Source organism: Cryptotermes secundus, unplaced genomic scaffold (genome assembly GCF_002891405.2).
Source record: "Cryptotermes secundus unplaced genomic scaffold, Csec_1.0 scaffold1500, whole genome shotgun sequence".
Lineage (NCBI taxonomy): Eukaryota > Metazoa > Arthropoda > Insecta > Blattodea > Kalotermitidae > Cryptotermes > Cryptotermes secundus.
This window is the reverse complement of record NW_019742994.1, coordinates 80,748-96,417: the sequence shown is the minus strand read 5'-3', so window position 1 is coordinate 96,417 and position 15,670 is coordinate 80,748. Positions and strand designations below refer to the sequence as shown.

Below are 15,670 nucleotides of genomic sequence, written 5' to 3'. Positions count from 1 at the left end.
TTAAATTTAAAATTTAGAGAAATTTTTAAAGGATTTTAAAATTATAACTAAAGATTTTATAGTGCTATTACAGAAAAACCAAAATTGACGTGTGCAAAATAATCTACAAACCAGACAGATATCAACGAGGTAGATGTTGATAATAACGAAGAAATAACAATGTGTTTTTTAAATGTTAAATTTTAGACTGGGTTCAGTGTGGCAGTAACGTAAGAGTAAACACCTGATGATGGCCCTTAGAGGCCGAAACATGTAGTGTAGAGGAGAACAAGATCAAGGACATATAATATATACTGTTTGCACTTGGGACGGATTTTGTATCATTTATCGAATATATGTGAACCTTGTGCGACCCTACAGCAGTCGGCATCAATTACTGTATATATGCGTATGTATGTAGATACTAGACGAATAGAGTAGGATGGAAAAGTGGAGAACTTTATTGGTAGAACCCGTTAGGCTCCTTCCCCTTAGTGATCCTGCGTTATCCTACGTTTTATGGGAACTGTGAGCTCGCAGCCAGGGAGCAACAACAGTCCGTACAGGAAGAATAAGCCGGAGGAAGGGGAGAGGCTCCTGAGGGACAGGAGCCGACAGAGAGTAGACTACTGTGACTCAGTTTTTTTTTTCTTGGTAATTACTAAATACCCCCCCTTACGGCAGAACAATTGGTGGCAGCGATCAGATTTAGAAGAGCAATATTTGTGTCGCAAGCGTTATGGCACAACCAGTGGTGGCAGAGGTGGAATTAGTCTAAGAGAAATGGCTGACATAGTAATTTATTTTTTGTTTTAACCACCCCCTGTCATCATGATATTACAGCGGGCATAATTTAAAAAAAAATCTTGGAATGTGGCCAGCTGAAACATGAAGAAGAGGAAATGGAAATAATGAAATATAGATCAAATCAAATTACGGGGGGTTTTATACCACATAGAAACATAGGTTAACACCCATATAAAATAAAAGAAGCAATTAAAATTTTGTACACTTAAAACCACGTTTTTTATAACAGACGGAAAAATAAAATCTTCTCAACCGAACGTCAGCAAGCATTCCATGAATTGAATCTAATCTTTTTCTTCTCCCGACGTAATTTTGATTCGTTACTGCCGTTGCCGAATATGTGTTCTTCGCTGCATTTTGAAAGCATTTAGTGGTGTTCATGAGCAGAATACACTGCTACAGATGGGGAAACTGTATTCTGTCCGACAGATACACGTTTCACGTCCTGAAATGCGTGTAAGTCAAGTATAACGCACTCATATGTAAAATACTCGTATAAAGATCCATTTCTTCTGAACAGCAAAGCGAACTTATGACGGACAGCCCTTACACATTGCCGTCACGAATTAGCGGACTCACAGTTAAATTTCCGCTGGAAATAGTAAGACATGTCTGGTCATACGATGAAACAGCCTGTACTATTAACGTGATAATCGAAGAGTAGGAATGTACTTGGTAGCCGCGCAAGGCCTGACTCGCGTAAAGCTATATGAAGCTACAGTTATCTCGGTAAATTTTATGGTTCCGAAGGATTAACATTTGTGAATTTGTTCACAATAAGTAACAACAAACATTTCACGTCTGGCTGCAGTATGCTTAAGTTATCACCACTATGGAATCACAGAGCAATTGCAAACGAATGGTAACGATCCAGGCTCGGCCGGGCACCAACTCTTCTCACTGAGGTTTCTCGTGGGATTCCTCAGTCTCTCCACATCCATTGCAATTCATTATTCGCTATCATCCAGTCTCCCTACACTACACAGTCTGACCTACTAGCAGTGTCTCTAAATAAGCTACAAACAAACATGAAACGTGGTACAAAGTTGATTTAAACTGAACCTGTGCTTTTTTTTAAGTTTCTGTTTAAGATAGGCATATCATCCTATGTTACTGTCACATGTATGGGTGACTATTAGATGGGGCTTGGATTGGGTTTATTTATCATTTTAACACAATATTCGTATCTATAATTATTATAACACTACTACTGATTTCCACACTACAAATCACTAGGGCACGCTAAGTCTTCTCAGTCTTCACTAATCGTATCCTGGCAACGGATTTATAAATCTCGCTATAACTACAGCACGCATAAAGTCTTCAAATCACACGCTACGTCTTTTCTTCCCAGGCTGACTTTCAATTCTCAACTGAACTCTCTTAGTACTGCTCAGCTGGCCTGGGGTCCTCTTACACGGGTATATAGCCTCGGGGCGGATTCAAGAGAAAATACCGTTTCCATCGTTATAGCTCAACAACACCTTGACTGTTGGTGTTTGTTTGTTCGTTGCCAAGGGAATCTGTTTACCGAATCGTTGCCTAGCAGTGAAAATATATTCTGGTGTCATGTCACATTATGCTCTTCGTAACAAATTTTACGAAAATTCTTTAATTAATAATCTAACGACTTTCGTGAACCCAAATCGAAGGACAAACACGTGTAGCTCCTTGGGAGTCGTTACGAACTGGTCGCATTCTGACACGATGCATTTACTTGTTTAGGGTTTATGTAATGGCGTCAGCAGCCCAAGTTATACAGCGTCCAATGGTGGAATGNTTTCGTGAACCCAAATCGAAGGACAAACACGTGTAGCTCCTTGGGACGTTACGAACTGGTCGCATTCTGACACGATAAATTTACTTGTTTAGGCTTTATGTAATGGCGTCAGCAGCCCAAGTTATACAGCGTCCAGTGGTAGAATGATGCGTGAACTGGAAATAATAGTGGCTTCATTTGATGCTACATGCAGATATATGTCTGGAAGGACTGAGGAAAACCACAAAGAAGCCTCCATTAGGATCATCGGTGTTCCCGCAGAGATCTGAACTGAGCACTTTCCGAATACAATTCAGAAAAGTAAATTCTCAAGCCAATTTGAATGGTGACTCCACAGAGCAGGGTCCTTCTTAAGAAGCTAACAGTCTCTCAGTTACTCAAAAAATCCCCCGCCCCCTTCCCACCATTTCCAGAATTCGAAGTTACATATATTCCACAAGAAACTGACAGTGGTTTCATTCCTGAGCCAGGAGAATCTTGCCCACATACTTGAAAATTTTATTTCTATAACAGCATTTTGTTAATACGTATATACTCCATAGCGCTGTTGGTATAGCGACTGGCTAAGGGCTGAACGAACGAGGGGTCGGAGTTCGAGTCCCGGGAGGGTCAAGAATTTGTCTCTTCTCCACGTAGTCCAGACCGGCTCTGGGGTCCACCCAACCTCCTATCCAACTGGTATCGGGGGCTCTTTCCTTTGGGCTAAAGCGGCTGGGGCTTGAAGTTGACCACTCACCTCCAACTAGTGCCTAGGTCAAGAAAATCTGGATCTATACATCCATTTCCCCATACCTCGTCATGGAGTAGTGTTTAATTAGTTGAGCACAAGGACAACTTTTACTCCATTTATACCTAGTTGTCACAAATGGTCACGTCTTTCAGACTTTCCGACTAAATGTCTACAAACTTATCGTTCCTTCCCAGATGTCCAACTTATTCTCCTCCATTCTATGATTCAATTGAAACCTGAAGCAAAGAACAAATATGACCACTAAATTGAGTCCTACATGTTTGTCCTCAAATATTAAGACCGTCATATTTGGGCAACGTTCCAAATTAAGAGCAAACACACTCCGAAATATTACAGTCCCATTCTGTAGGGCTGCCGCAGTTTGCATCGGTTCACCCCACCCAAACATTGTGTCTGGTACCGACACTGTCCATGTATCACTACAGTACATAGAAGCTGACACACCTCTGACGAGTCCAGTGGCTTTAGTGTCAAGTTTCGTAACTGGAAAGGGTACTAACAGGGGCTTCTCAGAAAGCACAATAGGTTACTATGAACACAGATAATACAATAAGAGTTGTTTTATTATAAAATGACAGCAGAGTCATTTTTTAAAAGTTAATAGTTGCTCAGCTGTTTACATGAGTCCACTATTTTTATGGAATCTGAAGTTTTAATAAAGCCTTGCATGCTACACAGCTCAAAATCAAAATGGCGAACGAAAGCTGTGCACGAATCTTTAACGTCAGATTTCATCATAATCTTCAATGTCTCACAACCCTATGGGCCTCCACGGCCTGTTACAGGGATCGCTTTACCTTTACCTTTTTTTTCATCATAATCTGATTAATGGCTCATGATGTATGTAAGTTCATTTATGACCTTATGTAGAGTATGGTCTGCTATGAATCCATACAGATGAAGATCCGAAACGGCCTTACAAGTTTCAGTGAATGTGAAGTCTTAAAGAAATGTGCATAATGGTTAGGTGCTCATGAAATTTATTTTTTTTATTTTCAACAAGAGCAGCAGCAGGAACTTGTAGTACTTACTGAGGAATGATAGTTTTGTCTACTGTGCTTAGGGATTTGTATGCCTCACTAGGAAGCATAAGAAGTGATAATGGCGGATTTAGTATTTTAACTGTAACATATGAAACTGGTCACTCATTCACTCGCTCATAGAGCTGGGCCCTTCTTGAGAAGTTGCCAATAGTGCACCTATTCCAGAATTTACCAGCATTTTATGGAACCCGAATGTTCATTACCGTGTTCACAAGAGCCTCCACTGGTCCCTATCCTGAGTGAGATCAGTCCATTCTGTACCATCCCATCATATCTCTCTAAGATCCATTTTAATATTGTTCACCAACCTCCGTCTTGGTCTTCCCAGTGGTCTCCTTCTTTCCGGCTTTTCTACTAATATCCTATATGCATTCCTCCTCTCCCCCATTCGTGCTACATACCTTTGCACATCTCATTTTCCTTGACAGGATCATTCACTATCCTCTTCATGCAGTTTTCTCCAACCTCCTGTCACTTCATCTCTCTTCGGTCCAAATATTGTAGTCAACACCCTGTTCTCAAACACCCTCAGTCTATGTTCCTCCTTTAAAGTCAGAGACCAGGTTTCACACCCATACAGAACCACAGGCAAAATTATGGTTTTGTATATTCTAATTTTTATGTTTTTAGACAGCAGACGAGAAGGCAAAAGCTTCTGAACTGAATGGTAGCAAGCATTACCCGAATTCAATCTCCTCTTAATTTCCTCTTGAATCAGGTTTTGATTTGTTGTAGTTGTTCCCAAATATCTGAACAACGCCACATTTTCAAAACATCTGTTACGTATCTTTATGTCATGATTCTGTCCTGCGTTTTGGTGACGAGGTAGCAACATATACTCAGTTTCCTCTGTGTTTACTTTTAGACCAACCTCCTTACTTACTTACTCATGGAGCTGAGCCCTTCTGGAGTAGCCGCCAATTCTGCAGCTACTCAAGAATTTCCCAGTATTTTATGGAACCCGAAGGTTCATTACCGTGTTCACAAGAGCCTCCACTGGTCCATATCCTGAGCCAGATCAATCCAATCCATACCATCCCATCCTATCTCGCTAAGATCCATTTTAATATTGTCCACACACCTACGCCTTGGTCTTCCCAGTTGTCTCTTTCCTTCTGGCTTTCCCACCAATATCCTATACGTATTTGTCTCCCCCTTTCGTGCTACACGCCCTGCCCACCTCATCCTCCGTGACTTCATCATTCTAATTATACTTGGAGAAGAGTACAAGTTATGAAGCTCCTCATTGTGCAGTTTTCTCCAACCTCCTGTCACTTCATCTCTCTTCGGTCCAAATATTGTAGTCAACACCCTGTTCTCAAACACCCTCAGTCTATGTTCCTCGTTTAGTGTCAGAGACCAAGTTTCACACCCATACAGAACCACAGACAAAATTATGGTTTTGTATATTCTAATTTTTATGTTTTTGGACAGCAGACGAGAAGAAAAAAGGTTCTGGACTGAATCCAACCTCCTTACTAGCATCATTTAAAGTTTGTGTGTTTCTCTTTATGGTATCTATATTATCACCCAGTAGATTCACATAATCAGCATAGACGAGCAGCTGATGCGTCCCGTTTAATTTCAGTCCCACTAATTATGGAACTGGTACGAACATATTTTAAGAATGACGACAGACTCTCAAAGATATCACTATATTACATACTTTGACGACACCGAAGTATCGAATGTCTGAAAGCTTAGATAAGTAGGACGTTTTTCTTGAAGTCAGAAACAGATCAATTGCCTAAACCCTTGAAGGAGGAGGAGGAGGAGGAGGAGAACTGTAACATACAAAATACACTTCCCATAAATATCCTGAGAATTATACAGAATCTGAGGCTTTCACGGCAGTAGTTATGAAGAGTTCTATCTTCTGATTTATACCGCCGTGTAGTCCGTTGAGAGTCAACCAACATTTTGGTGGAACATTTCGCTGTCTTCAGCTCCGCTTTCCACCTGCTCACGCTGGTTCCTCGCTCGCGGATTTTTCTACCCTGAAGATTGAGGCAATAAGTTCCTCCGAAACGTCGCNTTTGAAGGAGAAAGCTCTAGATCGCATTAAGTGGAGGAATTGTTTTGAAAGAGACTGTGGACCTGTCGTCTTGACAGATTACTGATGATGATGATGATGATGAAGATTGAGGCAATAAGTTCCTCCGAAACGTCGACTCACACAAGATCTACACGGCGCCACATCCCAGAAGACTGCATTCTTCATAGTCACCGCCGTGGAAACCTCAAATCTTACAATGAAGTAAGTCATCTCATTAAAATGTACTCACTTAGACAACACTTTCTTGCACCATATTTCTCTTACACTTGCTAACTACATGGGCTTGTGCGCGTATTCTGGTCCCAGAGCCAACCTGTAGGGTTGTAACGAATAGCCCAGGTTGAGAAACCTACCAACTCTGAAGCAGGTTGCAATAACAACTACTGTCATTCACAGACTCCAACATATTCTGCTGAAATTAATCACAGTTGTCAACAGATTTCTGCTACTCGCTGAGAATAAACTGCGCAGACGCATGCAAATTATTATCAGGCGGAACAAAATTTGCCATCAGACTTTAATTTTCATGTAAGCTCACTACTGAATATAGGTCTCATGTTCCGGAATTCGAAAGACAATTGCCATTCTAACTGAGAAATACTCTTCTGTTAGCACGTGTCTTCTTACATATCGATACGTCATTAATGTTCAACATTTGCCCACACTACGCAATTGGGGAAGTACTTGGTTCAAATCCCGACCAGGACCGGCTATGTCGATTGCTTTCGTGGTTGCCGTCAATGTTTCTGGGCAATCGCAGGAAAGTAATGTACCGGCAGCTTTCTACTATATCCTTCCCCACTCATTTTAAGCAGGTGCTTCGTTTCCCTGCTATGCTGGTACCGTTCAACGCGAAGCGATGTGGCTGGAACCATGTTTAAGGCTCCCACACACAGACGCGATACTCAGCTCGGTATGGTACGGGACGATATCTAATTACATTGCGGTAAATGGAGGTCCGCACACTGGCGCGGTACTCCGAGGAACGCGATATTATCGCAGTAGGTATATCGCCTCGGTATTTCGGTAAACCGCGCTGTATCGCAGCGGTAAATAGTCATAGATCCGTCTTTGGAGGAAGAAGTTTTGCTTTTAGCTGTCGCTCTTGATGAAGACGACGAAGGCGAATCCCGGTATTTTTTTTCCCCCTTGGCACTACAGCCCCAGTGGGCCTAGGCCTACCTCCATGAACTTCTCCGTTCACTTCGGTTTTTCTAGATCTTGGACATACGGTAGGACTCCTTGGGCGGGTTTTCAGCTCGTCGCAAGGCCTCTACCTGTACACAAACACAGAAAAACGCACACACACAAACGGTAAGTATTTTACTGAACACTAAAGCTGCGTAGTTCTTTTCCTCCACATATTCAGTATGTCACATATATGTACAAATATTTACAATTCCATAACGAGTCTCTAATTAAGTACGTATAAGTGGTTTCTGTGTGTGTTCCTATTTTAGGGGAAAGAGACGAATCACTTAGGTTCATGATATAAACTTGTCAAGAGAGGAACTGGGGGAGTTTTATACACTGATACCCCAACTCCTGAAGGACGAAAAACGGTTCTACATATATTTCTGGATGAATATTGACAGGTTTGATGAAATCCTGAGAGCCATCAGGCAAGATATCACTAAACAATATACCAATTGGCGGAGGCCTATTCTTGCCATGAAGTGGAGGATTGTTTGAGACCCATAGAACTGAAAGAAGGAAATATAAAACACACTGTATCAGCAACATGTTTGCTTCATAATTTCCTACGTCTCAAAAACTGTGATGAAAAGTACAGGGAAGAACTGCTACGAGTGGAGCCATTAGAAGGAGAAATGTTCCCTATCCAGCCTTTACGTCTCCCAAGGGCGGCAAACGTTAGCTACGCCATTAGAGAGCGTTTTGTTGCGTACTTCAACTAGATGACTGCCCCTGGAATTCGTGTTAGTGAACAGAACTGGTGCATAGCCTACATTAAGAACGTCCACAGTTAATGTATACTTAACCCTATATAAATATATACAAATTTTTCTACTTGCTGTCTCTGTTCATTGTAACAGCCAGTTCCTTCCACCTTCTATTCTCAGCACGTTAACCCTTGTACATCGGATGACGAGTATCGTACAATAAAGCATTTTCTTTGACGAACTCTATTATTTGTTCCATTTCGCTATCCATGTCGTTTCATGTACGTAAAGATACTGATTGAGTGTGAGTCATGGCCAGCTGGTTATCGGGTGTCAAAGATTCCCGAGTGTCGCGTCTGTGTGCGCGGCCCACTCGGTAAACAGCCGTTTTCGTCCCGAGTGCTATATCGTCCCGAATCGTATCGCGTAGTGTAGTGTAGTGTCAGTAATTGGATTCACAGATGTCATGTTTTACTGATACCTTCACAGCTAATACAAACTAAACAAATGTTGGTTACATTCTGTTTCTCTTTTTTTCCCACCCGATATTAAAGAGACGCTTTAAACCGTTAATATGTAATGACAGTACTCCAACGATGTTTTACAACAATTTCAATGGGCAATTAGTAAAGCCATTACTTCTAATTCCCATACCTTGACTTTTTTTCCCCCTTGGCACTACAGCCCCAGTGGGCCTAGGCCTACTTCCATGAACTTCTCCGTTCACTTCGGTTTTTCTAGATCTTAAAGACATATGGTAGGACTCCTTGGGCGGGTGATTAGCTCGTCGCAAGGCCTCTACCTGTACACAAACACAGAAAAACGCACACAAACATCCATGCCTTGAGTGGGATTCGAACCCACGATCCCGGCTTCCAAGCGAACGAAGACAGTCCATGCCTTAGACCGCTCGGCACCCGTGACCGGCCCCCAAACCTTGACTACAGTTGATATATTTCTTCCTTTCTCGGAAGTTCTTTCCAAGTTGTTGCAGGCTGCGCTCGACTTTTTTGTACCAGAAACAAGCTAGGAGTTGGGATGACAGAAGATGAATGCCATTACCTATGTTCTCGACAAGGTTCGAACCGAGTCAGCGGTCTTAATCATTTTGAGTAGAAAGAACTCTCAGAAATTTAAAGGAATCGATGGATTTGAGGGTCTCACAGCGGTGTCTGTGAAGAGTTTTATCGTCTGGGATATAACGCCGTGCTGTCCTGTGTAAGGTAACCGACGTTTCGAACGAACATATCGCCTCTAGCTTGCTTGCTTCATGCTGATTCTTTACTTGGCGTACTCTTCCATCCTGATGATGGAGGCGGTGTTCCTCTGGAACGTCAGTTTATTTCGTCCAGTCTGCACGGCGGTAAGTCCTAGAAGATATAGCTCTTCAGTCTAATCGTTTGAAATTTACTCCATGGAGTTGGACCTACGAGTTTTGCCCACAAGAGCCTATTTAAACGCTTATTGCAAAAATCAGATTTAATGGGACTCCAGCATATTACATAACTACTAAGTAAATGCAGGCATAACATGAATCTCTCACGGCGCTGGGGGGGATTTAAAGACGTGAATGTAAACATTTCGATAGAGTTATCAAAATGCTGCCCAATTTAACTAGCCGCATGGTTTAAAAGAATAGACATGACTTGCGAATGTCAATTGATTACCTTAATCTCCCTTAATTTCAACATCGTTCATTCGAACACTGTCACCTTTATTCGTTTTGTAGTTTAATTAACAGCTCTCTCGGTAGCTTACACTATAGAACATAAAAAACGAATTGTAACGGCAAATTCAAATGATAAAGATAAAATTAAGGAATTAAATACACACTTATGTAACCTAAGCGCGAAGATAGAACATGCTGTTGTATCTACACTTTGACTGATTCAAGTTCTGCAGACTTTTCTTAACCTCCGACACATGTCATTATACTGAGAATGTTCGTACTGCAAACCGATCGACAAGATTAAGAATATGAGTCATGCTACATGCACTATTTATTTATTTTTAAGAACTTACATAAAATATCCGGGCAAGTATGACATGAAAAACTTTACTTCAGATAATTCGCTGTTTTTTTATCTCCGGATTATTGAACCCTGCTTAAGGCAAATCTGACCACACTACGAACATTCTTATCGTATATTTCGAAACAAATGTCACATTATAGTAAACCAATATAAAATTAGTTTTCTTAAACTTTTCATATCATTAACATATAATCTGTATTTTTCATTTATTTACAAAACGGTACGTAATGATATATATTTGTGAATCAGCCAAGCTGTAAACAGCGTGTTCCATTCATATGTTGTTTACACAGATGCACGGCTTCTATAGTGGGCATCTACCTACATGTTTAGGTGAGTTACTTAAAACACATAACCTGAAGACACCGAAATGGTATTTGAGATATTTCAAGAATTCTCTTGTAAACGAACAATCATACGAGTGCAATTTTCAACACACGTCCTCCTTAGGCCTATATACAGACGAAACCACACGGAATTCGTAGGCATTCGTATGGGACAAACCGGGCATTTATGCAGTTTCCTTAAGTGCGAAGCGTGCGGTTGTAGTTCAAATATCACTTATAGGATTCAACGTAAATGATTTTTCGTTCACAAGACATATCCAGAAGAGTTCTAAAATTGTAACATTTATCCTCGCTACATTTTTATTTCTGTATGAATCAGTTTCAGTAACTTACCTGTTGCGAGGTAGAACGTGATGAAAACAACAATCTGAAATGTCAGAAACACGGAGTCACTTGCACACTTCATTGCGTTGTCACACTGCCCGCACCTGTACACTCACACTGACTACCTTCCCACTCACTCAGCGCGCCCTGGCTTGTTTCAATTGCCACTGCGGCGCCACTTTCAAGAGCTTCAAGAGGCAAACAGCTTCACTCTTTCAGGCTAGACACAAATTTTTCACTCAATAGTTACAGTCGTTAATAAACACTGACACAGATGGGAATGCGACCAACTGTGTTAACAGGGCTGGTGCCGCGTTCCGTATTGGGTCTGGTTTATTTCAGTTTGTGCTAGCAGGTGGCAGGAAGGGATAATAGGTGCAGAGAAGACTGGAATATTGTGCATGCGCAGTGATACATACGTTCTCCTACACTATCCGACTATCTGATAAAGAGCACGTTGTTCAAAAATGCTCTGTCCTTAAAAGCTTAAAAGGATGTCTAGGGGGGAGGGGGGGGACCAAAAAGTCAACTCAATGGAACATGTGCACAAGATGCATTCTATGCGCTGCTATGCTCAAGATTTTTTTTTTTTTTTTGTAAATTGGAAATTACAAAAGACATTATCATTGTTCGGAAGAAATTATCGAATACTGCTACACAACATATTGCCAGACACCGAGCATGTGTCCATTGTCTCCCACCTACTAGTATTTGTTTTTACCCCGTGCAGGTTGTGTCTAATGAGGCCTCCAATATTAAAGCAATTTTGAAACCATTTTTGAACGGATGCTGATGCTTATCCCTTACAGCACTAAGGCACCATCCCTATATTATTATGTTTCACAGTTTGCCCTTTAGAATAATGCACGCTAGAAATACTGGAAACCTCTCAACATCAGAATGGGCTTGGGGCAACCAACCCTAAATTCTAATAATAAGAGAGCTGTTAAAATATTTACACTAAACACTGTTGTTATAACCTTACGTGGTTCCAACCGCACAGGTTGTGCAGCGCTGAACAGATGGAATGATAGACGTGAATGAAGAGTAGGTAAACATAAGGAAGGGACAGAGCCGTACAGGCAAATCGCTTGGACAGGCAACCTACAAAAGAGCATGTAAGAATAACTGATACATCGACCGGATTCGAAACACCCTCCAAACCAACATGCTCGTTGCAATTTATTGATAGGGCGCTTTCCTGACGCTGTATAATATACTGACACTATGTAAGGTTTAAGAGTGCGTTATTTATTTACGGTTTATTTAGCGACTCTTGCCAACAGCTCAGGCTCCACACCGCAGAATGAGAAACTGGAAACGATGTGGGAAAAGCCATGGCCTCTTTCAAAGTACTATATCAGCATTTACCTGGAAAGACTGAGGAAAACCACAAAATCCCTCAGTGAGGATCGTGAGGATAGTCAGTATGCCGGCCGATATTCGAATCTGACACCTTCCGAATAAAAGTCATAATAATTACCACCTGACCCAACTTGCTTGTGAAAATCAGACACGCAGAGGCCACTTGGGTCATGTAAGCATAGACTGTCTTAAACAGGATAAGAGGATATCACAGTGTGAACTTCTCGTAGATTCATGTGGCTTGTTGGTAAAGCGTGCCTTGAAGAATGGATCTCTACGCAGCATGCTCTTGTAAATACAGTGTTTCCATTAAATGTGTGGAATTTCTTGACCAGATGACTTACTATTAGTTTCTCAAGAAGGACTCTGCTCCATGTAATCAGAATTTGACTGCCAAGAATATATATGCCAGCTCACAGATGCATCAACTTAAGAAAAGTTGATGCTTTACAGAAACAGCAACTGCTGCATTATTGTCATCTGTCAGACATGTTATACCAGAAAGATGAAAGGAAATGAAGACTACTTACTGGTTTTGCACAGAAACAGCTCCATCAGAACACAAGTCAGCACTATATATATATAAGATCACATCACAATGGCGGCGATAGTGGGTAGACAGCTAATGTTGAGGTAATTAAGAGAAGCTGTGCAAGTGCAGCTTCTCTAGGTGGAAGAAGGCTCATCCCAGGCAAGGCTCATCATCACACAACACATGCAAAGAATGTAGGATTTGAGGTTCTCACAGTGGTAGTTATTAAGAGCTTTATCTCAGGGGATATAACGCTGTGTAGTCCATTGAAAGCCAATCAGTCTTTTGCAGGAACATGTCACCTCCATCTTTAAGGGTGAAGAATAAGCCAAGCAAGAAACCTGCATGAAATATGTAGCAAATAGAGTAGTCTGCTTGCAGAAAACTCAGGTTTATGTATGAAAAGTTGGGAACTGGAAGAGAACTCATCAGTTCCCATTGGCTCTCTCTGAAAATAGGGTGAACCGATAGGAGAGTATACAAGATAAGGGTAACTATGTACTATCAGCTCTAATACAGGTCGGTTGTGCACATCTGGGAACATAGGGAAACAAGTTGTGTGTGGTACATGTAAAACCAAAGATGATGGGAGAGACATTGTGTGCAAGGATCACAGAGAAACAGTGGGGGATAAAACAAGAAAAAGCATCAGAGGGTGGCCAAAACAGTAAGAAAGGGCTTAATGCTAATGGATACCCAGACAGGGTAGCATTTGTGTCCTGATGGGGAAAGTGTATATGGACCTCTGTGGCCACATGGAAAACTCATCTACAGACACCTGTGAGGGAGGCTTTCCACAATCTTCCAAACAGCAGATAAGAGGTTTTCGTTACTTACTTTCACAGAAGCCATCCTCCCTGTTCATATTACTGGGAAGAAGCACAATCTTAGCAGCCTACCAGGTAATGGTCCATGTATTTGTGTTTGGTAACAAGGATGCTGGTGTTATGTAAGTTGATGCAGTACAAATTTGATACTGTGCTCTGCCATGGCTTACCCATCCAGATATGCCAACTGGTGCTCCTCCAACCTCATGTTGATCAAACACCCTATCTATCAAAGGCAGACCTGCCACACTCAGACTCCCAGAGCCCTCAATCCCAGGTCATCCTTGATTGGCTGAAGTAAACTAGAGATTTTCCTCAGCATGAGGCCAATCAACTACTTGTTAAGCTGGGACAGTATCTTGCTAATGCAGCTAAAGATCAACCTCACATAAGCCAGGAAAGTAAATGAATTTGGCATATCCATGGGTGGAGCAACCCTTACAAGATGGACAGTCCAGTGAATATGCCTGTCGCTCACATGAAAATGTCCCTCAACAAAAGTCAGGACTGCATGAGGGCTGTCCTGATCATACCAATGCACCAGTGTGGAAAGTACGGCATACTTGTTGGATGAGTAATGAGAAACATGGTTTGTATTTGTAGGTTTAACCTTTAAACGCCGGACTTCGAAATAGTGGTAAGCTTGAGCTGGCCGGAGTTTATTTAAATGTCCGCTGCTGGTGCGCGTTTAAATGCCCGTTGCTACGCTGCGTTTAAATGTCCGTTCCTGTTAGGCGCTTAATCAATTTTAAGCGTTGTGTTTAAAAATGCNTTAAAATATCTTACTGCCCAGTCATCACATCTCCTGTAAATATCTACGTTCAGGATGGGAAAGTGACCATCTCTTCCCACTTTCATGGCGAAATTAATGTTCAGGTGGTCAAGAGGTCCCAAAGCCTGCTGGGACTCTGGGCCAGATGACAAAAGTGTCAACATAACAGAACCAGCAGAGAGGCTTATGGGTTGTCTGGTAGAATGGTACACCTCAAAGTCCTGGTCTTGTTGGTAAAGGATCTTTACAAGAATTGATGACAAGTGCTTTGATGATAAACATGAATACAATCAAAGAAGCTTTCAACAAACTCTTGGAATATGACTGTCAAGTTCAATAATCATTGAAAATTATGAGAAACATAAAAGTCATACTTCATTGTTCTTATGAACTGCTGTTCGAAAACACAATGGCAGTTATGCAACTATGGCTTGACACCTTCTTTAAAATATTAAAGACATGAGAGAAAAGGCTCCTTCAAAAAAAAGCTTCAGACACAACACCCATCTAAATCATGTCAAGAATGTTAAAAGATGAAAACATTACTTAAAAGAATATTCTTATTAATGTAAGTTCACAGAGTCAATTAAAGTGATAAAGCATTTCACTGTTTTCTTTCAACCTTTATCATAATTTTGTCACTCTAAAATTAGTTACATAAATGAAATATTCATAAACAAGTACAAAATATCACAAAACATTAACCAAAGTATAATCATAATAAAGAAATAAAATTGTTTTTTGAATTGTTTCATTTTTTGTCTGTTACACTATCAATCACAAAGTCAATAGAAAGTCCGTCGAGTGTAACAATGTTTTTTAGGTCACTTCTTTATCACTTTTGCCTTACATGCTTCGGTTTAATAAAACCATCATCAGAGGCCCATGGTACTAACAAGAAAACACTGGCGTTGTTTAACTGTACACAGTATATATGCTGCGTGGATGCTGCTACAAATGTCGATGTGTAAAAGCACAACACTTGCTAGGAATATTGAATGCACGTTCAACTCTCGCATTCCATCCGAAATTGCCCTCAAGTTAAAACGTCACTATTAAAATATTTAAAAGTTTAAAACATTTGAAGTAAAATGTTAGGCTCCTCCTTGTTAATTCATCCCGATGATGGGAGATGTCATAGGAAACATCCAAC

At 41.0% G+C, this 15,670-nt stretch overlaps 1 protein-coding gene across 1 annotated transcript in view; it reads right to left on the bottom strand.

Annotated features, from left to right (window-relative positions):
• Positions 1-11,300, bottom strand: part of LOC111873675 — a 613,974-nt gene extending 602,674 nt beyond the window's left edge. Inside the window, exon 1 of the mRNA XM_023868593.2 lies at positions 11,031-11,300. Coding sequence (XP_023724361.1) covers positions 11,031-11,103 — 73 coding nt within the window. The 5' untranslated portion in view covers positions 11,104-11,300. The remainder of the gene's footprint in view (positions 1-11,030) is intronic.
• Between the last annotated feature and the right edge of the window lie 4,370 nt (positions 11,301-15,670).